This window comes from Syngnathus scovelli, chromosome 5 (genome assembly GCF_024217435.2).
Source record: "Syngnathus scovelli strain Florida chromosome 5, RoL_Ssco_1.2, whole genome shotgun sequence".
Classification (NCBI taxonomy): domain Eukaryota; kingdom Metazoa; phylum Chordata; class Actinopteri; order Syngnathiformes; family Syngnathidae; genus Syngnathus; species Syngnathus scovelli.
Genome location: NC_090851.1, coordinates 8,230,507 through 8,256,191, shown reverse-complemented (window position 1 = coordinate 8,256,191; position 25,685 = coordinate 8,230,507). Strand labels below are relative to the sequence as shown.

Genomic DNA, 25,685 nt, shown 5'->3' with positions numbered 1-25,685 from the left:
GTTTTTCTGTGGCCCTTTTGCAGCACCAAACTTTCCACAAAAAAAACAGGCAAGACAGACATCAGCATATTGGGTAATACCTCACGAGACCTTAGTTAAACAAGTATCACAAGGCTGGCTCTGTGTGTTTGTGTATTGCTTTTTCTTTGTTTCTGAGCAGCCTCGGCAAGGGGCTTTAAGTGTTGAAAAACATGAAGAGAGGAAGAATATACACAGCAACTTGGTGATTTTGAGGACTCTCATTGGACTCCAGTGCCACCACACCTGCCATCAGTCGTTGTCAAAGTTTTTGCACTTTTATTACCAGTAAGAGTTAAAATGTAAACTGCTGGGTAAAAAGTAACCCAAATTGGGTTAAATAGCTAAGACAGTGCTGCATCCAAAATGGATCGAGCAAATGATGGGTTATTTATTATACCTATAAAATTAGCTTAAGATTTTACACTGGGTTTAAAGTACCTTTACAGATGAGTTAAACCTACCAATAAATGGTTTACCTGGTTACTAGAATGGCTGCAGTTCAAAATAGTAATACAAATTCTATTACCAACATTTTCTAAGAGGAAGCAATTTTTTTTTGCCATTTAAGTGGTTGATTTTTGTAAATGTCACCAAAAAATTCCTTTTCAATGCTTTGAGAAACCACTTTAAATGATGTTAGCAGTTTTTGCCAGGGCAGGTTTCAGCAACTTTTTCTTCGTCTGAAGTCGGTGGCAGAATATTCCCCTGTTTATTTTCTTCTTATTTTTTTCCCTCCCGTGTGATGCGAGCTGTTACATATTACTCCTGAGGTGTGGTGCCTCTCCCCTCAAAGGCCTCCAGTGTTTCCCCCAAACTGCTGCCAAGCTGGGCTATCTATTCATTTGGTTACTTAAGTGTAATTGCTCCCCTTTGAAGCCTCAGAGAGGCAAATCATTTGCTTTGGCCTCGGGGCAGTAATGGTCACCGAGCCGGCGACCCCCTCCTGGTCCGAGAGCGTCGGAGAGACCGCGAGAGGCCAGAACCCATACAGAGAAGAAATAATACAGCCAGGGCCGCTCAATTTCACCTCTCTTTTCATCCCATTCTTTGAAAACTTTTTATTAACAACAGCTTTCTCTCTCGAACCGGGGCGCCGGGACAAGGGGGGAGACGAGGCACAGGGAGGGGCTTGAGAGAATAGAGAAATCGGCGGAGGAGGTGGAGGAGGTCCCCGTCCCCCTGTAGATGTCTGCCGGAGTCTCACATAGTCTCGTGCTCACTCACATGCACACATCATCAACAGTGACAGGTCAAGGAGGCACTGAGCCCCTTCCCCCCCTTCCACTCTCCCCCATGCTTCACACCGCTAAACAGGGACTCAAGTTTCGTACACCACAGGCTTACGCACACACTGAATATATGAATTTATATATCTTTATGGATATATAGTTTGCATTTAACCCATGACAGGCCCTAGTAATACTGTATATTCTAAACAAAGAGCCCATTTATTGCTGAAAATTACTGCCACTTACTGTAATTGTCACTATGCCGAGAGCATTGACATTGTAATCTCATAATAGCATAATGGGGGCTGAAACTGTGTACAGGAGGACAATTAGAACGGTGGAGCACAGGAAAAACATTTTCCCATTCAAGCAGAGAGAGTGAATATTGTGTGAATGTGTGCGTGTGTTTGCTCGTGTGTGCATGTATGCGTGCATGTATGTTTTTATATTGCTTGAACCAGAAAAATTGGAAAATCAACTGCAGTCATGGCCAAAGGTTGTGGCTGGGACTCAAATGTCATGTTTCATTAACTTGGCTCCTTGTGAGTTTGTTTGTAATTTACATTGATTTTGTATTGTTACATTGTGCTGCAGCTTTTAATAAATACCAAAGTATTTAAGTTAAAGTAAGTACCAAAGGTTAAACAGAGCATATATATATATACACACACAAATATAAATAAATAAATAAATAAATAAATATATACAAATATAAATAAAAAAAATATAATAATAATATATATGTATATGTATATGTATATGTATGTATATATATATATATATATATATATATATATATATATATATATATATATATATATATATATATATATATATATATATATATATATATATATATTTCTTCTAAATAGCGCGATTGTATTCAAGGTCCCAGGGCAGAATTAGTGTAAGAAAAGTTGCTTATAAATGCTATACATTTTACTTGCATCGTTGTGACTTTGAGTTTTTTTTTTTTTTTTTTTTTAAGAGAGAAGCTTTCCCTGCAGTCAAGCCAGATGGTAACAATTCTTGGACATATTACGGGTTGCTCTGTGCCAAATAGCATACCTTTGGGCTGTGTTTTCAGTGGGCTATAAAAGAAAATAATGTAATTTTGATCTATTTTATCAGACATCACCCTGCCCTGGCTACACTGACACCGGATAAGAATTTGATATTTTTTACCTTTTACACCCTCGGTGCACATTTTCAATATCTGCCCTGCTGTGTGACTTTGTTTGTTTGACTTTTGCAATGGGATGAAATATGCAGAGAATCACTCCCGTGTTGTCACACATAAGGCCGTCAATAGGACACGATTAATAAGATACTCAAGGTTGTGCTGTGTGAATACATGTGAGGGTTCTTGCAGACACTTTTAAAAAGGCCTGACCTTCACATCCCAGTGTAATACTGACACAGTAGCAAACTATCTTGAGTGGTCCACCATCAGTTCCATGACTCACCACTGACCTTGCAAAACCTTTTCCAGACCCATTTTGGAACCTTAAGGGACCATCATGCGGCCCTGCAATCCATATGAGATTCCATGATACTGAACACACCTGAGAACTTGGTGTGAACTTACATAAACACACACACATTAGTGAAGACGACAAATCTCAGAGAACTTTCCCACAATGTATCTAAAGATTGTGCAGTCACAGAAAGAACCACATCAAGGTGGGACAATGGAGGACATTAGCTCAGGTTTTCCATTGTGAGGGTTATTTTCTTCTCGCTCGATCACACGCACGACCGGAGGCCTGCTGAGTGGAATTGCTCGCGCTAATGGCGCTACACACTTTTGTAGCAGGAAATGGGACAGCCGCGTCGTAACTGCTAAAACGGTGATTAAAAATACTCAAATTGCATCATGATGTGACGGAGAAAAACAAGTCCTGCAAGTGGAGTGACGGCCCCGTTCTGGGCTGTGTAAATGTCGCAGTTTTGTGGAAAGTAAATAAATAAAATCCTCCAAATGTTGGTTAGCTAGTAAAGTCTAATTAAAGCTCACAATATTAACTCTGTAATTTGCTCGTCTAGGCGTGTCCCTGCCTTAGTTTAATTGGATACAACATGCACCTAATGAGACAAATAGTTCCCAAAGTTGTGCCTGGCTAAATGTCGGTTGTGGATGCTGGAAAGTTCTTTGTACTCTGTAGGGAGGGTCATCATCCAAATGATGTGTTTTATATCACTTTGGTAATGAAAAGAATGGGCGCCTTGTATAAGACCGAGTCAAAAACATGGATTCAATTTAACATCATAAGAAAAGTACAGCAAGCAGTATTTTGTGGTGCCTTTCCTTGTGATGCTTGTTGAAAGCCATTGAAGATAACACTACAATTTTGCTGAGATAATCTGTGGCGGACAGGCGAGTCTCAATCTGTACAAAACTTTCTTTGTCTGTCATCTCCAGCGGTCACTTAAAAAGACGAGCGTCCGCCTTCATGGGTGTCTGACTTTTTTGACCAAATGTTTTTCTTCTTTATTCCCCTCCTTTCCGGGAAATTGTGGTTGTATGCAAACCTTTAATGAGCTCCATCCTTGACCTGATTTGTACTTTTCCAGAGATGTCATGTCTCCAAAGTCAAGGAATGACTTAACATGTCCTCATGATTGAATCTTAATAGAAGGCAGTCAGAAAAAAACTGGGCTCAGTGCCCCCCTAATGTGAAGATCCTTGTAAAAGTGAAACTGCAAATGCTAAATGCAGCGCAAGACGATGGTAAAGTTAATATACGGGATTATACATTTCCTCACTATGTTTGCTTTAAATGACGTTATGCACTATAACACAAAATTAATGTTAAATGTGTAAAGTTCTCGTAGAAAGTACTCACGATTTTAGAAAGTTCTTATTTCTTTCTGAACAAGGGAACATGATTGTATGTGACATGCTTGCTGTCATATTGTTTGAGGTTTTTGCCAAAGTAATCAAATTTTGGATGGTTTGGAAAGCCAACGTCATGGTGTGCTTCCTCACTCAGGACATATTTTCAAATGTATCCACTTTAAATGGAAAAAAGAAATACATCCTGCGATATACTATGAGTAAAGTATTTTCTTGAAAAAAAAAACAGTAAAAAAACATCCCTCGGGAGAAATAATTTCCATGCGACAATATAAACTTTCCTATTACATTATCCAGTTGTCATGTCCTCAAATCTGTTTGTTTTGTCATGTTGCTGCAGGCTTGTTTTGTGCGTGTGCAGGAAACCCCACTTTAATCAAGTGTGATGGAACACATGTGTCCTTTATCGGGGGCCAGCATCTTCTACTGTTGGCCTTTCAAAATGACACTGGCTCCATGGGATAATTTGGCTTTGGCTTTAAAGGGGGGGGGGGTCTTCTTCAGGGGTGCCTCTCCATGTGCCTGTCAGCATGGATCAGCTGATTTCTGCTGTCTTTAGGCCTTTTATGGCAGATTAGCTACAGTACAGGGTCATGGATATGTAGTTTTAAAATAAAGGAGGTAAGAGAAATAAAATTTTGCGGCTGCGTCTTGGGCAATTGTGAAATCTAATTTGACCACTGTACATTCATTTTTGTACAAACGGTTGTCATGTTCGTCCTCAGCTTCTGTGAGGCACGCTGAACATGTAGTTTCATTAAAAACATTTTCTCAAAAGTAGTTACAATTTTTTATTTTTTCATTTACTATAAAAGTGGCTTGCTACTGAGTACAGCGACAATAAGAAAAGGTGACAGAGTGACACTAGTGGAGAACCACTGTTGAAGATCAATTAGTAAATTGTCCTTTCCTTGTTAGAAACTTGCATCCTGGCTTATATAATCATGCATGCCGAGACGCACACACACACACACACACACACACAAACACGCACACAAACACACATAGGCCATGACTCAGCTAAGTTTTGTAATTCCCAAACCAACATCCCACAATGGAACAGTGTTTCCTGTCATGCTGCATTCTTATCACATCATCAAACCAACAATTCTGTCTGGCTAAATAATAAAAGTGACAGTAAGCCTGATTTTCATTGGTGCTTAGATGGGGGGGGGGAAGTGTTGGAAGGGGGGGGGGGGTTCTTTGAGAAAATTGATTCCCAGCAAAGCTCTTGCGTCGTCTACACTCGGCACCGCTTTGACCGACAGTCCAATCATCTCCGTGCCTTTGCTGGCAGCCTGCTTCCAATTTACCAACGTTTGATTTTGTTTATATACATTTTCTTCTTGGCACAAAAAGATTGGCCAAATCTGCCAATGTTTCAGAACTGAACTCCTCAAAGGATTCTTCTAATAAATAGCACTAGATTCAAATTTTACAGCATGAGCCGTCAACAGGAAGAACGGGCGGCATGACTTGGGGCCAACAGCTTTAATTGGCTGTCTGCAGGAATTTTGGCTGCGGTGAACTAATTGACCCACAACTCCCCGGTGCTTTATCAAAACGGGGGGAAAACGCCACCAGGCTGATAAGCGGCCAGCCTTGTAAACCAATCTATAACCATTGGCCAATTTGAAACATGTGTTATTGGCTAGTTTACGATTGGTCCCTTCTTCTATATGACTGATGCTCAACTCTAAACTGACGTTTGTAAGATTTAATAACTGGCAGTTGAAGAAGCATCGGGAATATTTCTTGCTCCTGCTAATGTCAATAGAGCCTATTCTTTTTAACGGACAGGGGTCACAACCTGGATTGGTCGGCAGTCAATCACAAGGTGCATATACTAACAAACGACCATTCAAATATGGTTGTTGTAACATTCATTCTCTAAACATTGTAGACGAATTGCATTTGTTTCTTCAGAACAGAACTATTTAATTGAGTCAGGCTTGTCATTTATGTTGTCTTCATGTTAAGATGTTGCACCAGGGGCTAGCTGACAGTAAACAGGACAGATTCTTCTATCTTTGGCTTCATTCTTCTCAAAGCGCACATGCTAATTGCACAAACTGCTGCTCGCCGCAATGTGGTCGGGCAAATAAACAAATATGGAGCATCTTGCTTTATTCCCTTTCTTGGAGGAGGGCTCAAGTCTGACAAGAAACAAACTGACTCCGTTTTTTTTTTTTGTTCTCCTCTGACTATAGAACACATTTACTTTGGCTTTTGCTCCATAAACTGACCGTTGGGGCATGTTTTCACAAACTCATGTAGGGTCACTGATCTTTTGACTTTGGACAAGAAAAATGATGCCATAAACGCTACGAGTGGCTGCGACAAGTCGCAGTGATCAAAACCAGCTGCCAATTAACTTAATGACTGAATCTATCACATTCAATTAGAGGGAGCCTACGAGCTGCCAATCCAGCCCTCGGATCACCGGTGATACAAAAACACAGGCGGAGTGATCACTTTAGGAGCCATGTCTGTGTCTTTGTGATCCTTATCTGGCAGACCCTGTGTCGTATTTGATGCAGGCCCCCCTTCCCAACACCCCTGACGGGTCCCACGGATGAAACGTTGTATGGAAGGGATCACCTCAACCTCTGGAATCCGTCGACCGCTTTCTGTCTTGCCCGTTTGACAAATGGGTTCCAACAGCACCCGGGGAGCGTCGGAGAGAATTCCTCCTGATGTGTGACTGTGGAGAAAAGAGGAGCAAAATCTAAGCGATCAATCCATCCCAAGTAAGATAGATGACACAAAATAAAACATAACGAAAGCCCCTTTCGCTCAATAATCTGACTTTGGCTATTATTCCCCAGAGGAGCAGCTATCTGACAAGAGTTTGCTCCATGGTCAGTGTCTTTAACCCCACATGATAACACTTAGCCCAGCCATAAAGAATTGGCCCCTTTAACTGATCCATTAGCGTCTGATCCCTGAGAGAGGACCTGCTGGTGTCTACTGAAACTTACCAGGAAGCCTTGAAAGGAAACAGCATGGCAGACGAGCGGCTAGATCAAAGCGTGGCTCCCTCCTCATCTTCCTCAGCTCCCATTCTCTATCTGTTTCTCTCCTATCTGCAGATTTGACACAATGTTCACATACCTGTAAATCAGCATCAATCATTCTTTTATGCAGCTGATGTGTGACATATTTATTATAAAATGAAATTCAATGGCTGACATGGGGCAGCCTGTGATAGATACACGTTGGTTCCAATTTAAAATGCACCATCCTTGAGTGATATCATATATGTATCAAATGATCTGATTTGTTGCAGAGAACCAGTGTAACGGATCAAGATTTCAAAATTGGAACGGTCAGTTGTGACTCCGTTGGAGGGATTAATTGAAAATTATGTTTATTGTTGTGTCTGTCTGTATTTTCTAGCGGTGAAGAACTGCATTTAATCATACTTGAAGCTGTTTCTAATAAGTTTTTCCTCTTGTGTAGCCAAACAATAAAAGTGCTGTGCTGCGCCGAAAAGAGCTAACAGATGATTGACGGGATGTTTTTCCCAAATGTCCCCTCATCTCGACACACTTGTTATTGGCCCTTGTTACAACCAGTTAGTGGTATTCGTTTTTAGTGTGCTACTTTTATGACAATCACAAATGGTTACAATCATTCTGACTCTACCACAAAAGTGAACATTAGGTCTGAGATGCCTGACATATTCTTCCCTGTTGTCCTGTCCGGTATGTCTGTACTTTGTCTTCATGTCCCTGCCACTTTCCCTCCCGTTGTTATTCCGACGCATCCCTCCTCCCAACATCCCCCTGCTGATCAGCCTCTGCTCTCTCGACTCCCAAACTTTCCCATGCAGCTTCTCTTAACTACCAGCAGCCCCCTGGCTTCCTCCCACCGGTGTTTTCAATTTAGTACCACTATGAACCGGTTCACATTGTAACGTTATCAATTAGTCCGAGACTCCGCAGATTTTACAGGCCCAGGAGTGAGTTTTGGTGATTTACTGGCCGCGAAGGAGATGGAAGGGAGGGATGTGCAGACATGGGCTGATATGAGGCTTTTCTGTGGGAACAGAGTCGATGTGGTGCGTACCTTGAGGATTTGGTCCTGTGTGTGGTTTTGGGTCCCAGTAGAAATGTGGTGAGAAAGATGAAAAGGCTCGTGAGAGGAAATATAAAGAAAAAGGAAAATTTGATATTTTCCGCAGGGTCAAATGGTTCTTATCATACGTTTTGGATTTCAACCACACAATTTATCTTTTTTATGCCATACAAATTGTATTCTGGCCGTGGAAATAGCCGACAAAGAGCAAAGTATTTTAATCCTAGAATTTGAATCTTCTCGTACGGCACGCGTACAGACATTGGGTGAATTAGAACAATAAAGCGTTATCTTTCTAATTTATCAAATGTTGAAGTTGAAAGAAGCTGAAGAGTCTCATGTTCATGAAAGATTTATACGGTGTGTACAGTCACTACACAGTCCGTAATGTAATCAAAACCTGAGCGTTTTGTGACCTTACATAACCTTGACCTTCTAACTCACAATAGCTTCTAACTCACAACCCAGGTTCTGCTAATAGGTTTTCAGAAAACGTAATCATTAACAAATCAACTGCATGTCTGTTATCAAAACAGTCATACTAAAAAATATGTTTGACCATTTTGGACCACCATTGGAAAACACAAACATACCTGTATGTGCAGTTATATTATGTGCTGAATTGCTTGCATAGACTACAATGAGCTTTCGTGTGTGTGTGCGTGTGTGTTATAAGAGACCAGAGTGGGGTTTGTTGGCTTGTCAGTACACACCAGTGGCCCCCATGGTGTCTCTCAGTGTCTTCCTCTTAATTACCCATCATTCCTCTCAGGGCTTGGCCCCTCACAAATTACGGCACATTGTCCATCGCCGATCGGCCTGTCATCGCACGGCTCCACATTTCAGAGCACGGCTCCTTGTGGACCGAGAACAGAGCTGGGGGGCCGAGATGAGACATACACAACACGACCATTTAGTGTGTGTGAGTGTGCATTTGCAGACTCTCTCTTTGGCCATTAAGTGTGGTGCCAGCTGACTCTGTGAACTCAGATGCTTTTCTGCCAAATCAGCAGCACCAAATGACAGTGGGACGGTATGAATATCCACTACACATCAGCCTAAGAGAGAACAAGTGCAATGGGTGGTGTGGATGTGTGTGCGTGAGGGGGGGGGGGGGGGGTCTCAGTGGAAAAGTGTCTTTTAGCCTAAGTGCATTACTCAGGCGATGAAGTGAGAAGAAGCGACCTTCTGTTCTACAAAGGTTGATGAATGCCATGAGTGAAACCCAGTGACACTGCATTGTCAAGTGGATGCTCTTTGAGCAAATTACATGAAAATGCAAAATGAATGTGTGTGAGAATTAATAATAATAATAATAATAATAATAATAATAATAATAATAATAATAATAATTACCTGCACTGTAGTAAATCGTTGCATGCTGTGCAGGTGGCACAAGTTTGATTCCCAGCCACTGTTGGTCTCAAGCCCAGTTAAAAAAATGGTGGTACACCTTAAAACTCCAAACTGTGCCAAGCAAATCATGTGGGTGGTTTGCTGTGGTAATCCCTGTTGGGACAAGCAGAAAGTATAAGTTGTAACATAGCAGATTTTATATCAGCAATCATATCTTCCGGGACTGATTATTTCTCTATCCAGTATTTCCCTTTGGATAAATCATACTGAAATCCAAACTATTTGCCACTGTCCTGGAAAAGACCTTTAAGTTATATACATGCTCAATTGCCTGTGATTGGCTGGCGACCAGTCTTGGGTGTACCCCATCTCTTGCCCAATGTCAATCGGGGTAGGCAACAGCTCACCTGTGACCCCAAGGAAGCAAGCATAACAGAAATTGGATGAAGATAGACTGTTTGGTTATTTTCATTATAACAGTACTGTAGAATAAATTGAGAAATATTTGTTGTTATTATTTAGCAGTAGTAAGAAGTATGCGCTCTTCTGAGTATGATTCTTGCTCCATTGATGTTTTTCCATTTGGTTAATCCAGCATAATAAATACAACATTGTTCTGGATGGTTCCTTCACAGTGTGAGTGCAGCTTGCGTGTATGTGGCAACGCCGTCCTTCAACTTCTTTGAGCCGACTGCCTAATTCTCTTCATCTTGCTGGAGTAAGTCAGTTGAGAGGCTGAGAGTGTGCGTGCCAAGTTGTTGCATCATCTGAACATTAAAAAAGGATTGAAAAACAAACACATTGTAAACTATAATTGTAGGCCTTGGCAATGAGGGCTTTTAATGTTACAAGTTCTCCCTATTATTAGCCTAAATGCGAGTAAAACGCTAATTAATAATCACAAGCACATGCTGTACAAAGCAAGGAATTTTTTATAGGGACGTTACCTGTAAATTGGATTAATAAGTGCAATAGCGGCTGGTCAAGCTCTTCAACTATCAAGGTTTTTCCAGGATGAAATATGGCCGTAATTTTATTCAAAAATCATAATCGGCTGCACTTTTCAAAGCACGTTCGCTCAACTTTCCATGCTGCCTGAAATATTACCACAATGTGTCATGTGTGTAAAGAATGTAGCACCCCGCGGCTCCCAAAAACAAATACCTCTTAATTATAAGCAATTTCCCTTAAGTGCTCACTGGGACACATGAAAGCATCAGTAACTGTAAGAGTTGGAATTTGGGTATGGGGGGTGGTGAGACTCGGCTGTAAAAAAAAAAAGAACATTACCCTCCCAGCTCTGAGGTTTGGTTTTCAAATGCAGGCTCCAGCTTTCCTGTGCAAGGTTTACATTTCTTCTTCCTCTTCTCACATTAAAAAACATGCATATTAAGTTGATTTAAAAAATTTCCGTCACTATGAATGTGTGTGTTAAAGGTTGTTTGTTTGCTTGTGTACGATGAGTCCAGGGTGTTAGCTGCCTCTTGCACAAATTCAGCTAGGATAGACTCCAGCCCACCTGCAACACTACTAAAGCATAAAAAATACACTATAATAAAAGACAACTTTAATTTTTGTGAGGCTAACACAGTAATATTAATTTGAGAATTTTCAAGAAAAAAAGAACAGTGTTTTATGGCAAAGCATAAATAAATGAAATGCGATGTCATCTCATTGCACACTCACCTCATTGCCCCTCAATAAATCAGAAAATAATAAGAAAAGAAAATGGCATGAGTAAGTTGCATGTTTCTTTCATGCATTTGTACTAAATTTGCTTGAAATTACCAAAGCAGTTTGCTAGAAATCACATTAATGTTAGCACATTTATTTACTTTTTTTTTACTTACACCTATCTTTTTGCATTCATTGAATGCAATCACTTGCGTCCTGTCTAATCCTCTCTATCACCCAGGATGGGAAAGCAAAGGGGGTGATCTACATTTGGTACTGATTAAGACACGGCAAAATGTTTTAAAGAAGTTGTCGGGGGTGCTTGGAGACCACAGAAGTCCCACACATGCATCAGAAGGCTCCGTCTAATTTAGATGTCTAAGAATTTTCTACCTCGTGCCAGTAAGTCTCAGCCTCGGTGCAAATAAATGGCGCAATGCAAGCGCACACTAGGCTCCATTTGTAAGCCATTAAAATATTTTCGATGTGACATATTAATTAAGAGTATTGCCTTGAAGGTCCTCAAGCCTGCCATTTTGAGTGCGGTGCTCCATGACGTAGCTGACACAAATACGTGAGCTGATGATCGCTTTCAATCATCTGTAACTCATCATGTCATGACTAAACAAAGACGCACATCTCTTGAGATGACTCATGTTGTGTTTTGCTGCAAGTTCAAGTTCACTCCATCGTCCCAAAACGCAAAGGGAACTTTGACCAGAAACCCGAAAGACAAGTAATATTTTCAACATGTATCTACGATATTTCAACAATCCATGATGAAATCTGTATCATAAAGATGTTAATGCTAAATTGTGAGAGAGGTATTCATTTAAAATACGTTCTTATTGTGCCGGTAGTTTGCAGTGGTGTTGATCTTTGTGGCATCATACTTCTATTTTATGAGCAGGGTCAAATGTGTGATACTCAGTATCAGGAAATACAATCCAATTGTCACTTCTAGAAATATGACGCTCGCTGTGGCTTCTGCATCCCACTGCTGGGAGCTAGCAAACAAAGGGACTACTCATCACTACTGGATGCAAATATATCTTCTTTTCAAAATATCAGCTAGGTCTGTACGTCACTCTAATGACAACAGTAATTGTTTGTGGACCAAAACAAACAGAATCTCTTCATGTGTTTGCGTCACTGATACAAATCCCTTAGGGAGTTTTTGTCTTCATCATGTGGATTGTCTTTCGGAAGATCTAATAACTTTCATCCTCGGCCCTCGTAGCGTCACTAAAATGTTTACAAGAGGGCAGCAAGCTCCTTTGGTGAAGCCGTGCATTCATTACACAAACTTTGACTCAGTTGACTGTGTATAAATATATCCATTTCATTATGGAAGCCAGTCAAGTATTTGTTTTGCCCCCCCCCCCGCATATAACTTAAATTGCTGCAAGCTGTTGCACTTGGAAAAGACATTCTCATGATGCTCGCACAAATCACAGTTAAATGTCACATTGAAATGACTACTGGCAACCAGTTTATTCCCCAAATATCACGGCCTATTCAGGAGCACCTTGGTTTTTAATGGTTTTGATGATTTTTGACACTTGTTTATAATCACTTCTCTCAGCTTTCTTCCTCATCTCCCGTTGCCCATGAAACAAAAGTAGCTTTCAGTATATGTCATTTTCAGGAGGCAATTGAGATAAGTGAAGATGTCACTGGAAAACAGTATTCTGGAATTCTTAGCATGAGCGGGTGATTTTTGAGTAAAGTTCGGACGACCACACTGCTGCCACACTACTGCCACCGTCTGACTAAGGCATGCACGGGGTTAGCACACTCTCGCACTAGATTTGTAATATGACCATTCATGCATCCATTTTCTGAACCACTTCACCCTCACAAGTGTCTACAATTAATAACAAGTATTTCAAAAATTCCAATAATATAAAGATGTGTGCTATGCAGATCTGGTTGTTTTGTTTTACTGCTTTCGAGTGAGGTTTTTGTTGCTGAATCACAAACCAACAAGGAATTTGACTGAGTCAATTTTCAAAAGACCACCTTGAAAACAAACCTGTAACTTATCGCAAGCATTGAAAATGTCAACAATGTAAAAGGAATGGTTAAATGTCTCACGACGAGCTGTATGGAATATTCTAAGGGACATAGCCTGATGGGACAGAGTGGTGGCACCACATTGGGCCTCTGCAGCCATTGAAGAAGACCCCTAGGTGGCAGCCTACCTCATGAATCCTCCACTGTAATAATTACATCAGTCCTGTGATAAAAGCACTGGCTTTTATTTGCTCAGTGGGCAACAAAAGGCAGTACGTCTGAGCCCGGGGTAAGTTATGATCAGTCGCTCCCGCCCTTTAAACAGCAGCTTGATAGGATCTGTTGTGTGCGCTCTCAGCTTGTCTAATGTTACTCCCATCAAAGAGGCCCCAGTAGAGCTGAATGGAGGATGATGTGTGTACTGCCTCTGCTTAGTGGAGGCATTTCCAGCTGGCGCCAGTGCAGAGGAAACCCACTGAGACATACAACAACACATACAGACATTGGGGTCAGCCCCGATTCACCCTCTTATTGCCTGATCACAGTTCCCCTTTTCAGGCCAGACTGCCTCTCTCTCTCTTTTGCTTTCTTCGGGGCTCATCCATTTGATCATACATTGTGGAGCCTAATTCATTTAGAGTAAGATGAATAAGGGGGGTTGAAGGTTAAGAAGCCACTGGCACCAAATGAGATTCAACACAGGAGTTGTAAAAATAGATGGCTCCGTTTTGATTGCTGCTGTCAAAGGGGTCTTCATTTTTGATATTGTACCGAGAGTTATTCGTGATATTTTGTGACCCTTGTGTAGCACAGTAATAAATCTAAATATTGCACAGGGTTCTCAGTATGATGCAATGCAATTCCACACCACTACAAATCACAACACGTTATAACATATTAAAGTGCCTCACTGATTTTGTACAGCGTACATATGATATTTTTTTCTTAACCAAGTGTTAACATTAACACAAATGTTTTTTGTTTTTTTTTTTATTCTGGGTGGATGATGTAGAATGAGCAACCTCCACATAGAAAAATCCGTGGTGTGCCTTTATACTTGCAACTATTTTCACAGAATTTCAAATTCAACAAAATGATATCAAAATTGGTACCTCAAAGACTTTATGTATTTGACGTAAGTTCACGTGCATCACTTTTAAGACTCCATTTGACAGCAGTTAAAATCTGGAAATATGAACACAAAATGAGTGTTAGCACATCACTATGGGCCAACTACGGGAAAGGTGAAATAAAAATTCATCAAGTGAAGAATCTTTAAATAAATACTCAATGAAGATTTGGAACTTTATCTTGATGCCCTGAGCCAACAGAAACTAAAATATCACCAATATTACTATAGAACAAAAAAAGAACCCTAATAGACTATGTTTACAATGACCGCACACACTCAAAACCCCGAATTACCGATTCCGTGCACTTGTGGGAACATTTGTGAGTGCAAATGAGATGCAGATGAATATCTACTGTACAAATGGATACAATTGTTGGCGCCATTCTGTTGAAGAAATCAAAGCCAACAGTAATCACTAAAATAACCTTGAAACAAAGTACTAATGAATAAAAATATACTGACAATATTAAAGCACTGAAAATCAGGCAGCAGCAAAACATTTGAAACAAGCCAACAAAACAAAAAGATATTGCCCAGGAAAAAAAATTATAATACCTGAAGTTAATATTTTGTTTAACAACCTTATTTATTTCATTAATTTGCTCCTCATGTTTGTGTGTTTCAGGTCTTTTCAAAAATAGTTTTCATGCAACTGGAGAACATGCTTTCTGAATGTTGGCAGTTTTGTTTGAGAACGTTTTGGAATTTTTTGAAACATTACATTGTCAGATGTAGCAAAGCAGCCCCAGAACATAACTGTGTGGGTTTTTTTTTTTTTTTTAATGAAAGAACAGTTATGTTCATGTGTGTCTAGTTTTAGAACTGCAAACCTCTAGAACTGGGATGGAAAGGAGTTAGAAGATCTATGTTGAATCATCTCAGAAGACCTCAGATAAAGAAAAGAGCTTCATTAATGAACAAAATCTACATTTTTATTTTATGTCCATGCACTGAGATCCGGGCAGATGGATTGTGATGTAAGGACAAGCTGTACTGTGATCTTACACTCCTACACACGCAAACACATTTTTGCAAAAACATAACCAGTGAATCACCATTTGAAAAAAAGGAAAACGCTGGGAAGAGTGACAGTAATGACGCATTAGGACACCAAAATTATATTAAGGTGACATCGAACCTCGTATAAAAATAGGTATAAATGTCAATGTGTCCTCAGCCTTGGAAATGAATGTCCAATTAGTTGTAAAGTAACGGAAGATGTAAATGTTTGAATAAAAAACACGTTGCACGCTTGAATAAAACGAATAACTAAAAATGTAGACTAAAGCAACTACTCCAGATACATTCATATATTTAAAAATCACAACAAGACATTCTTTATGTCATTTACTTGCATACTTGTAATCAAATGACAATTATTCTTGCATGGGCCATAACAGTCAGTTCTGACACTCACACATTTCTCATTTAACATCAGTTTTATAATGACAGAACATTTTTAAAAAAAAAATGTCACACAACAGCAAATTGAGACGTGTCATTAAAATGTGTCACTTTCAACATCCCATCGTGACAACATACACCAAAAATATGGATACATCGTGAATTCATGTGGTGCGCACCGAGTTAAGTCACGACTCAGTGAAACCGCAAGTGACGGATTCCAACATTTTAATAACATTCTTGCCTCTGACCACAAACTTAAAGACGCGCATTCCCACGCACATGCACACACACAATTTCATTATGGCACGCTTTATAGCATCACTAACTGCCCGGTGAGAAAAAAAAAAAAAAAAAAAGCACACCAATAATCACTCGTCTCTCTCCAGTTCACCTTTGACTGGCTGGCTGTCATGTTTGATGAGGTCGGGCTCCTTCAGAGCTCTGATGACCGGCAACCACGGCGATGGCATCTCAGGGCCTGTCCTCTTGACCTGGTTGAGGCGGCTGAGGGCGGCATACAGCCCAGAGTTGGTGCTGCCTTGGATGTCTTCCGGATTCTGCTGCTCGCCGGAGAACATCGCCAGAGCGGCCGGAGTGCAGTGCCGCTGCTGTTCCCACAGAAACAACAGTGTGACTGACGCACAAACCCACATGGAGGGCCTTGACATGCTGGAAACTTGAATTTGATGTGCTTTCATGAAATTATTTTTTGAAGCCGAACATGCAAAGAAAAATAAAATTATGGCTGGTAACTTCGGACAAATGTTAAAGACATATTGTGTATTTCTACAAATACAGGTGAGAATTCACACCAGTTCATCAGTACCGACAGAAGGTCCGTCATTGATGGACTCGGGTTTTCGGGTAACATCGACTGCAGTCACCTTTGGTGGCTTTGTGGTGACATGTATGAAAGTAAGTCACAATTACAGTTAGTTTTAAAAATGTAAAATGTAGTTTCAATTATTTATCGCGTTTGTATTTATTTCCTATTAAAGATTTTTTTCAATTGTTTTAATTATTTGGTTCGTTAACTATAATAACCTTGCTCGCCATTCACAGCAAAGAGGTAGCCACATATTTTTTTTCCTGATATCCTCCAACAATTTGTCCTGAAACATATGCATCATTTAGTTTCATTTGTTATTAGTTACATTAGTTTCAGTTAGTTATCGCGTTTGTATTTATTTCCTATTAAAGATTTTTTAAATTAGTTTGCGTTTTAATTATTTGGTTCATTTTCGTTAATTATAATAACATTGCTTGTAGATGTAGCCACATATTTTTCTTCCTTATCTCCCCCAACAATTTGTCCTGAAACATGTATGTATCATCGCTCCTCACTTGACTCCAGTGATGCATTAGTTGGAAAAAAAAATTCAAAACTGTACCTGACAAAAAGCTTCAAAGGTTCTCCATTCCTCATTTCCTGCTGTCCCCTCATAGCTAAGCCTTTAATCACCATTTAGTCACGCTCAGCCCTAATTAAAGAGCCCGCTGATTCACAGGCGGGTATCCCTGACCAGAAACCAAGCTCTGTCCCTCCCTCCGAGGTTCTTTAACTAACACGCGTTACGCCGCTGCCTTGGTACACGATGCCCCGGAGGTGTCATTAGGAGATAATGACTTTCCTGCTCTAGAGTGGAGAAAATTCTCACGGATGTGAGGGTGTGCCGGGAAACAAAGTGCCAGAGGAGCCACATTCTGTGATACTGCTATAAAGTCTACGTACTTTGGACAGGACCAGTTAATAAGCTACTCCCATGTGTGTGTGTGTTCTATACCTGAAGGATGAAGCCCTGTGGGCAGGTAAGACGGTCGTACCACATGGCTTTGTACATGAGCAGAAGGAGGAGGCTGGTTAGAAAGGCCAACATGATGAGGATGAGGCCTGTGATCTGAAGAACATACACACACATGCATTCATAGTTGAAAATTACCATAATATTCATTCTCTGGTCAAAATTGAGTGAGTTTTATAACTATCTTTTTTATAAAAGATAGTTATAAAACTCACTCAATTTTAGAATGTTACAAGAATAACAATCTTCAAATGTAGAATTACTAAAACAAGAAGGTAAAATATTTAATTTTTTTTTTCTGTCGTTTTTGTGTACTGTACATTTCCCAACTACCTTGGCTCTGTCCGAGACATTTTTATAGAAGTTGATGTTTAGCCTCTCAGTGCTGGGCATGAACAACTTGTTCTTTTTCTTTTGTTGCAGTTGATAATGAGTCGTCGTCTTCACAATAACCTGAGGAGGAGGGGGAAAAAGAATGCAATTAAAATAACTCGAATTTGCCTACAGACTAGTTGGAATTGAAGAGTAAGTGTGATGCAACAGAATTGAGAGAAGGTTGCAGCAAGATGAAATCAGCTTACTTCATCTGCAATGGACAGCATGTTGTGGTCATTGTGCAACGTTATCAGCAGAGAAACGCAAGGACGGACTTACCTTGTCCGCAAAAGACTGCTGGAGCTTGCTGACCTCCAGGGGTGTGATGAGGGGGATGTTATCAAAGCCATCATCTGCAGACGGCTGCTTCTCCATCTTATCAGACAAATTAGTACCCAGCTTCACCATGACTGCACTGTTGCGGGCGGGCCAGGCAACTCAGACTTAGGTTAGAGGTCCTTGATGAGAACGAGAAACACCATACAGATGCTATAGGGTAGGCATAATAAATTCTTTAATCAGCTTTATCATAAAGTAAACAAGATGAGAGCAAGGTTTGATCAAATTTAAGTATGATTTTCATATGGTGAGTTGTAGGCCCATTTTAGGTGGGCAGTGGACAGCTAGTAAAAAGTTACATGTATTTCTATTTATTCCGATTTTTTCCCAGAACAACTTCCCACATATAATGCATATAAAATATTGGCTAAACATCAGGAAATGTTACGGACCCGTTTAGAGATTTTTTTTTTATATAAATTAGTGCATCCACTTGATCATGTGAAGGAAACAATCCATGGACCAATATATGCATTTTGATGGGTGATTTGATTTTGCATTTATTCTGTCAGTGAGGTCATCATTCAGAAATTTGAAAAATGCTATGATTCACCCACCGGTTTTATTCAAAGCTCTGTCTTCACTGTTTAATATGGTTCCCATTATACCGCCTCTTTTTCTTTCACATTTAAACAAGTGATCATCTAAATGTGGCAGGAAGAGGTAAATGAGTCATTCCTAGGTCATTCGCACGGTGTAATGATCTCGGGCCCACTGGTCCACTGCTGCGCTGACTCACTAATGACACGTCACACGACTGATGCACATAATCGAAGCCGTAATGGCGGTGTGAATGTGTACTTTGGACACGTCAGTGTACAACTTTGGTGAGTTCTGTTTGAAAGGGGCTAGGGAATAAATCTGTAGCTTGTGCCTTAATACATTTGTCATAAAAATCCATCTTTGGCCACAGAATCAAATCACAAGCAGTATGCAGCAGCTCTCTGAGGGACACCATTACTCAAGTACATCCAATGTTCTCAGTGTGTGGGTGGTGGAGGAAAGTGTGAGAGCGATGAATCATCCTGATTAGCATCTGTGATTACCAAATAAACGGAGAGTGTCTAACAAACATCTGATGGGGCTGAAAATAATATCCATTTCTATTTTAACATAATGCTCATCGCTACAATTAATTGATATGACACTAAAATTTGTAATTGTACATTAACAATACAGTATCAATTCATCAAGTAATTTAGCATTTCATTGAAAGTGTTGAATTGATCTTTGATTAATTCTGTTCTAGAGCAATTGAGGGAAAATGTAGTGCACTGCCAGGTTGCAACCAGCAGAGGCAGCACTGATTTAATTAGTTATCTAACAAAATGTGAAGATGAAACAAAGTAAACCCCTTTTTTTGGTGAGAGATATATTTCAGTATTATTCACTATAGGTGGAAAGTTCGCAATAGAACGACCATAAAAAATGTATACTCTGCACACAGTTTGAACACATGAGTTTTGAAAGTGTTTCTTAATACTCCTTATTAAGAAACACTTTCAAAACTCATTGAAAAGGGCTGAAAAATGCATTGGCAAATGTGACCCTCCTTTCCCGCATGTGAGGGCATTCTAATATGTATAGTGTAAAACCTAAAAAAAAATATTCACTTGCAGATTTCTGTAACAGACAATTGCCTTCCACCCCATAAAATCTGCTTTATGGCAGCGGCACCAAAAGTGGACCGAGATACAGCAGTGGAACACTGTACATCCATTTTAAGGATATTCCATCGGACATTGTTAATGACCTCAATACATCACTGGCAAAGAAACAGGAGTCAAAAAAACAATTAGGCAATTAATTGATCGATAGTTTTCTTCTCACATTGGTTAAAGCAAATGGTGTCAAAAGCACATGCTTTGCAAATTCAAACTTGCTGCATTGAAGCTACATTATCAAACAAAGGTGGTGCAGTCAGACAAAAGAGCATCAATACAACAGCAAATCCACTTGACATGTAGACCTGACAAAAAAAAACATCTATCAGTAAATGTGCTTTTTTGTTTTCTTTTCCTTCTCTATGATCTAACGACGGAGCTCCTGTTACAGATATGGTGAGCTCACTATCTATCGCATCCAACATAAAAAAAAAAACGTGTACCAATACAGGTCTAGTGTGTCACCGACAAGATAAATGATGATGTCTGGCCTGCACTAATCAATAAGGAACAAATGAAATCATATTTCTTTACAATGAAATTGTAACAATAAAGCTGTAATATTTTAGCATCAAACTGAAACACAGAGATGAGAGAATTAACTTACTGCGGATGTCTGTATGGCCAAGCGGAGGTGATCGCACGCCACTGATGCTGCCGGGGACTTGGCTGTGAAAGATGGTTGCCGTGGTGATGTGTTGTTACCGCACTGCGCATGTCACCCAGCTTGCGGCAGCTTCCGGAAGGTAAAGATGAACTCAGCCTTGAGACTCATCTGAAGGGAGAGATGGAATGACAAGAACACGACAGACAGAACAAGACAGAACAGTGTTTGTTTCAAATACTGGAAGCATTCACACATTTGATTTGAAAAGCCCTCAGATTTGATGACAATGGCAAAGTACACACATGTCCATGTTTGGAAGTCAATTACAATTGACAAGAGCTGTAATTTAATTAATTTAGGTCTTTTAGCCCATATAACATGCATCGTCAAGAAAGACTTGACACGTGGTCTCGGCCACTAACCTAGAGAAAAAAGGCTTTTCAGTCATTTAAATTCTCATTGTCCGTAGTGTATTTTCAAGCTGTTATTGATGTGCTCGGATATGATAAAAAAAAAAAAGTGCCAACCACTCAAACACCGGGAAAACTATACTACTCCTATTTAGCATCATCTATTTTCTGATCTTTCTAACCAAATAAGGGACACAGGGTGCTCAACTGATTATCCTTGATTACATGACATTCCATTTTAGTTCCCTCTTAAAAATTATTTTTCTTGTGAAAACTGTTGAATATGTGTATTTCTTGTTAAATACATGGGTGAGACAAAGTGCGGCAGGCATCCGCTTCCAGCCTGACCCCAGATAGTGCAAACCCTCACAGAAAGCAGAAATTGCATGGTGCAGCACCACCTACCGGTAAAATGCCTGAACTACAACCAGTCCATGAATAGTATTAAACAATGAAATACAACTTGGTAAGTACCGCAGAAACTGAATGTTCCTATTGTTGCAATCGCCTCAATTTTTGCATCATTATTTACATTTCTTTCTGGGGAACCTACAGTATAAAATACTTTTGAGTGTTTTCCTTTTTTCTTAATTGTGACTCTGCAGATTCTTTTCTGCAGAGGTTCTGGAAATCATGTCATGTTAAGTAGGAGGTGGTAATTTAAAAGAAGATGCCTTTTAAGTTGGACAGAGGGTCAAAGGCCAGCAATTTAGGAGCACCGGTCTTACTTGCCTCTGACCTACGGAAAGATATCATGTGACCTTAGTGACCTGCAGAACCTTCAAACATTTTTATATCAGTACTATACAACCAGAGACAGCACACTGAAAGTTTTTTCTTTTGATGCACGATTATCTGGATCAGCACATTAGAAGACTGTAAGGGGGAGCTGAAGCATATGAAGATGTATGAAGTACGTGTGATAGAAGTTTGTTCAAGAGCTCTTTGAGAAGTGGATGGAGAGAACGGGCTCAGCTTAGGCTTGATTTAGCTCAACATTTCATGGGGACAAAGGGCCATCTTCAGCCATGCTTGGCTGTAGGAAATAGGAAAATACTCATCTATAAATTTTAAGCATGCCATCTTCCCCTCTCCCAAACCATCAACAAAGGCAGTATTTATTTTTTTGACCTTTTCTTGACAGCTTTATGACATCAAAGTGGATCGTCGATCTGTTGTCCTATACACAGAGACAGCTGGTGTCTACAATGTGAGAAACTGACAGTACTGGGGGACACTGGAATGACACTGCGTTAGCCGGCAGAATTTTTAATTTTCAAGAATTATTCGCAGTAACAGCTACAAAGGTCAGCAGCATAATTTTGATTACTGATTACCCTGATAACCCTGTACTATTTATATAGTGTTTTGTTTGTCTGTGGACCAATTGGGTGTAATATGTCTTGTCTCCACCGTGGGATAGTAGGAAACGCAATTTCGATCTCTTTGTATGTCTTGACATGTGAAGAAATTGACAATAAAGCAGACTTTGACTTTGATTTTCAACATTATGAAAATACCCGTACTGTGATCTTGGAAACTCCATGAAATACTTTTCATGTAAAATGGAGATAAGCAAAATCAAATACTTTTTCAAGTTAAACGGATATTAACACGAAATCTGAATTTTCTGGTTATTATGTATTTACATAGTATTTTGAAATGTTTTAGTTACACTGAGAACATTCCTAAGCTTATGCAATTGTTGTTTTGACCATTAAAAGTCAGAGGCAAACAAGTTATTTGTTTTGAAAAACTTTATTTGCCTTCCAAGCAATTTTAAACCAAAATGGAAACAGGAGTCAGATATTTATTTACATGAACTTTTGAAGATGCTATTGAAATCAGATGGACTATATTTGTTATAATGTAGATATCTAACAAATATTAAAATTCATATTTACAAATGTACAGCTTGTTTTAATATACAAAGATGATACTAAGGTCTTCATTTGCTGGACTGAGACCGACGTGCCTCAATATCTGGAATTGACAGAACAGTGTGATTTAAAAATAACAAAATATAGTGGTGCATCAACTTATGAGTGACTCGACTGTTTTGTCTTGAGTAAATACTAGAGGTTATTTTTTTGTCTTGTGCTGCGAGTAAATATTTGCATTACGCGAGTGTTAAATGGTGGTAGAAATTTCACAACAAGCAGTGGAAAAATAGAAGCAGTTAATAATTTTCTAAAAAAGACGAAAACACATTTGCATTATGTGAGTGCTAAATGGTGGTAAAAATTTCACAACAAGCAGTAGAATTGTTTTTCTAAAAAATAAAACGTGCTTGCTTTAAGCTGTTCATTGTTATCGCCAGTTGAAGACCAACACTAACTAAAGGAAATTTTCATGTGAGGAAAAACGGTTCAGAAGAAGAAGAATGGCTGTTTTTAACCAGAACAGTGGTGGCTCATCAATAGAGAGTGCTAACACGACGCACTACCGCCCAGCTTTCAGTTTTACTTGCATGATGCTTGTTGGAAAAATGGAACGCAATTTCTGGTAGTTGTTTTTGTAGGGCTAAAAGAGATCAATGGAATTTCAACTCATATATATAGGGATTTGCTTTGAGTTTCGAGCGTGGTCACGGAACAAATTTCAGTCAAGGCTACGATGACCGCGGGACTATCATGCATTCTGTGTACTGCATAGTCTGTGTGCAAAAAATGGACACCTACCAGGGATCCTGTGAGGCCAAACATCATTACAGGCGGGGCACCGAGGCTCTGTCGCCCCTCTGAAGAATCTTGCCACACATGGGTTGTGTATTTTTGTGCCACATGTTGGATTCTCACAGATTTGGCTCTGAAAATATAAGGATTAAAGGATATGTTTACTTAGTTTGACACAAAACCATCAAGATCAGCTTTAAAGACTTTAGTAAGGTGATGTTTCTTGGAGTGGACCTGGAAGGCAATGTTGCGACAGATGGGGCACACTTTGACCTGGTCCTGATACATAGTGCGGATGTATTGCTCCATCTCAATGATACATCTGGTGGATAAGCAGTATTCACCGTTTTTCTGCACAGAATGAAGAATTACAAAAAGTGTATTTCTATCATTTAACATGCTTTGCAAGTTTAACTCAAATGTATATACAAAGGTGAATCAAAAAGCTCTTTGCCCGTTAATTGATCAATATAATAGCCTACAGCTCTTTATTCTGGCAATCTGTGATTGCAAAAAGTTAGTTGAATTATTTCTGTGATGATGTAGTGAAGTGTATAACAGCACTGCATAAGTGGTTAGCACGTCTGCCTCATAGACAAAACATTTACAATGCCAATGCTGTTAAATAAAAAATACCCAGCAAAAAGCAATATCAGGTTCCGATTGTTTTCCTACCTCAATGAGCCAATTGTCTTGCACAAGTCGATTGAGCAGCTCTTCTGTGTCTCTCTTCTTTGTTTTTTTGGTCAAGGATTTGGCACAATTGAGAATTTCCGTGGAGTAGACCCTGCCAGTTTCCGAGTCCACGATCAGGTCCATCTTAACATAAAAAGTGCACGGTTATCAAGAAAAACACACAGTACGTTAGTGCACATTCATGTTGCTTTGATTAGAATTTGGGTCCAAAGATGTGAGAGTACATGACTGAACGTACTACTTTCCGGAAAATCTCCAGTTCATGATCGGCGTAGTCAGTTGTCATTGTGGTGGCGTCCGTTTCAATCATGTTAACCTGGACAGCAGTCACATCAAAGTGATTAATAACAATTCTGCAACACTACAGTATTTATTGCAGTATTTTTACTTAAAACATATATGGATTATGGGTGACTTGCAAAATGTTTACTTCATGATGCTGCGATGAACATCACTTACTAAAGCATAGTGCTGCACACCGTTTTCTTCACACATTCCTTTTCTAATCTGCATGAACATGGGCTCCAAATTAGAGTTGATGGTATCAATATAGTCATCGAGCTGGTCTGGAGCATTTGAGGCTGGAAACAACACACAAAAAGAAATCCACATGTAAAAGTAACGTATGGAAAGGCCAGCAGTGCCACATATGTAAGCAATGTTCATTTGTGCAGTGACTCACTGTTCCTTGTACTACAACAATGATGGAGGAGTTGCTTTGCATTTGCTTCATCAACAATGCCAATACGCATCAGCGTCTGCAAGAATCTTCTGTGGCTGTCGTCCATCTGGTTCCGCGGCTCTTGAAGTTCTAAAGAAAATACTGTACTGTTATGTTTATTTCTTTAACAATTACATGTCAATGGTGTAGCATGCTAACAAATAAGGAAATTGCTCGTTTCTTTAGGGTGCTAACACCAGCCACATTATGTAGTGTGGCTATTTATTCGAGGTGCTACTGACTGACATTAAAATTTCACGGTGTTGCTATAAGCGTCGCTTAAAAATATCCCATCACCAGTTTTGAATAGAAATACATTACCAGCGCTAAAATAAACTCAACTTCGGCTCTCTATCGCCTTCGTCTTCCACGGCGCCATGGCTGCTTTAACAAGAAATTGCGATGATGGCGCCACCTGCTGCTCAGGAGTAGGATCGTGAAAAATGATGCATTGAAACTGGTCTATACTCAAATTATAACATTTTCTTCCACTTTCCTCTGTTTTCTCATTTCAGTTCTAAATGTGCACTACTGTGATTTTGAATATATTTTAGAGTATCAAACAAATGCTGGAGGTGCTTGGGCTTCACAGCGTAGCGCCATCCTTGGATCAATGTTGTACTA

The 25,685-nt window shown here is 39.7% G+C and overlaps 2 protein-coding genes and 1 long non-coding RNA gene across 4 annotated transcripts; all 3 read right to left on the bottom strand.

Annotated features, from left to right (window-relative positions):
- Window positions 1-4,734: 4,734 nt before the first annotated feature.
- LOC125969345 (uncharacterized) lies at window positions 4,735-9,060 on the bottom strand. Its single transcript, XR_007481526.2, has 3 exons — window positions 8,901-9,060; window positions 7,089-7,193; window positions 4,735-6,811 (listed from the first exon to the last, which is right to left on the bottom strand). It is a non-coding gene; the product is annotated as an uncharacterized lncRNA (long non-coding RNA).
- Window positions 9,061-15,275: 6,215 nt separating this feature from the next.
- On the bottom strand, window positions 15,276-20,699 carry caly (calcyon neuron-specific vesicular protein). The gene is made up of 5 exons (XM_049719814.1): window positions 20,560-20,699; window positions 18,229-18,407; window positions 17,908-18,027; window positions 17,557-17,670; window positions 15,276-16,380 (listed from the first exon to the last, which is right to left on the bottom strand). Exons 2-5 carry the CDS (start codon window positions 18,355-18,357, stop codon window positions 16,141-16,143), a joined length of 603 nt encoding a protein of 200 aa, XP_049575771.1. The 5' UTR covers window positions 18,358-18,407; window positions 20,560-20,699; the 3' UTR covers window positions 15,276-16,140.
- nsmce1 (NSE1 homolog, SMC5-SMC6 complex component) lies at window positions 20,582-25,517 on the bottom strand. Of its 2 annotated transcripts, none has more exons than XM_049719812.2 (8): window positions 25,383-25,517; window positions 25,023-25,151; window positions 24,800-24,921; window positions 24,579-24,656; window positions 24,320-24,463; window positions 23,879-23,995; window positions 23,651-23,777; window positions 20,582-20,727 (listed from the first exon to the last, which is right to left on the bottom strand). In XM_049719812.2, the coding sequence occupies exons 2-8, from the start codon at window positions 25,126-25,128 to the stop codon at window positions 20,711-20,713; spliced, it is 711 nt and encodes a 236-aa protein (XP_049575769.1). In that variant the 5' UTR covers window positions 25,129-25,151; window positions 25,383-25,517; the 3' UTR covers window positions 20,582-20,710. The 2 variants fall into 2 exon arrangements, with proteins under 2 accessions (XP_049575769.1, XP_049575768.1); XM_049719811.1 differs by lacking the exon at window positions 20,582-20,727 and adding an exon at window positions 22,709-22,952.
- Between the last annotated feature and the right edge of the window lie 168 nt (window positions 25,518-25,685).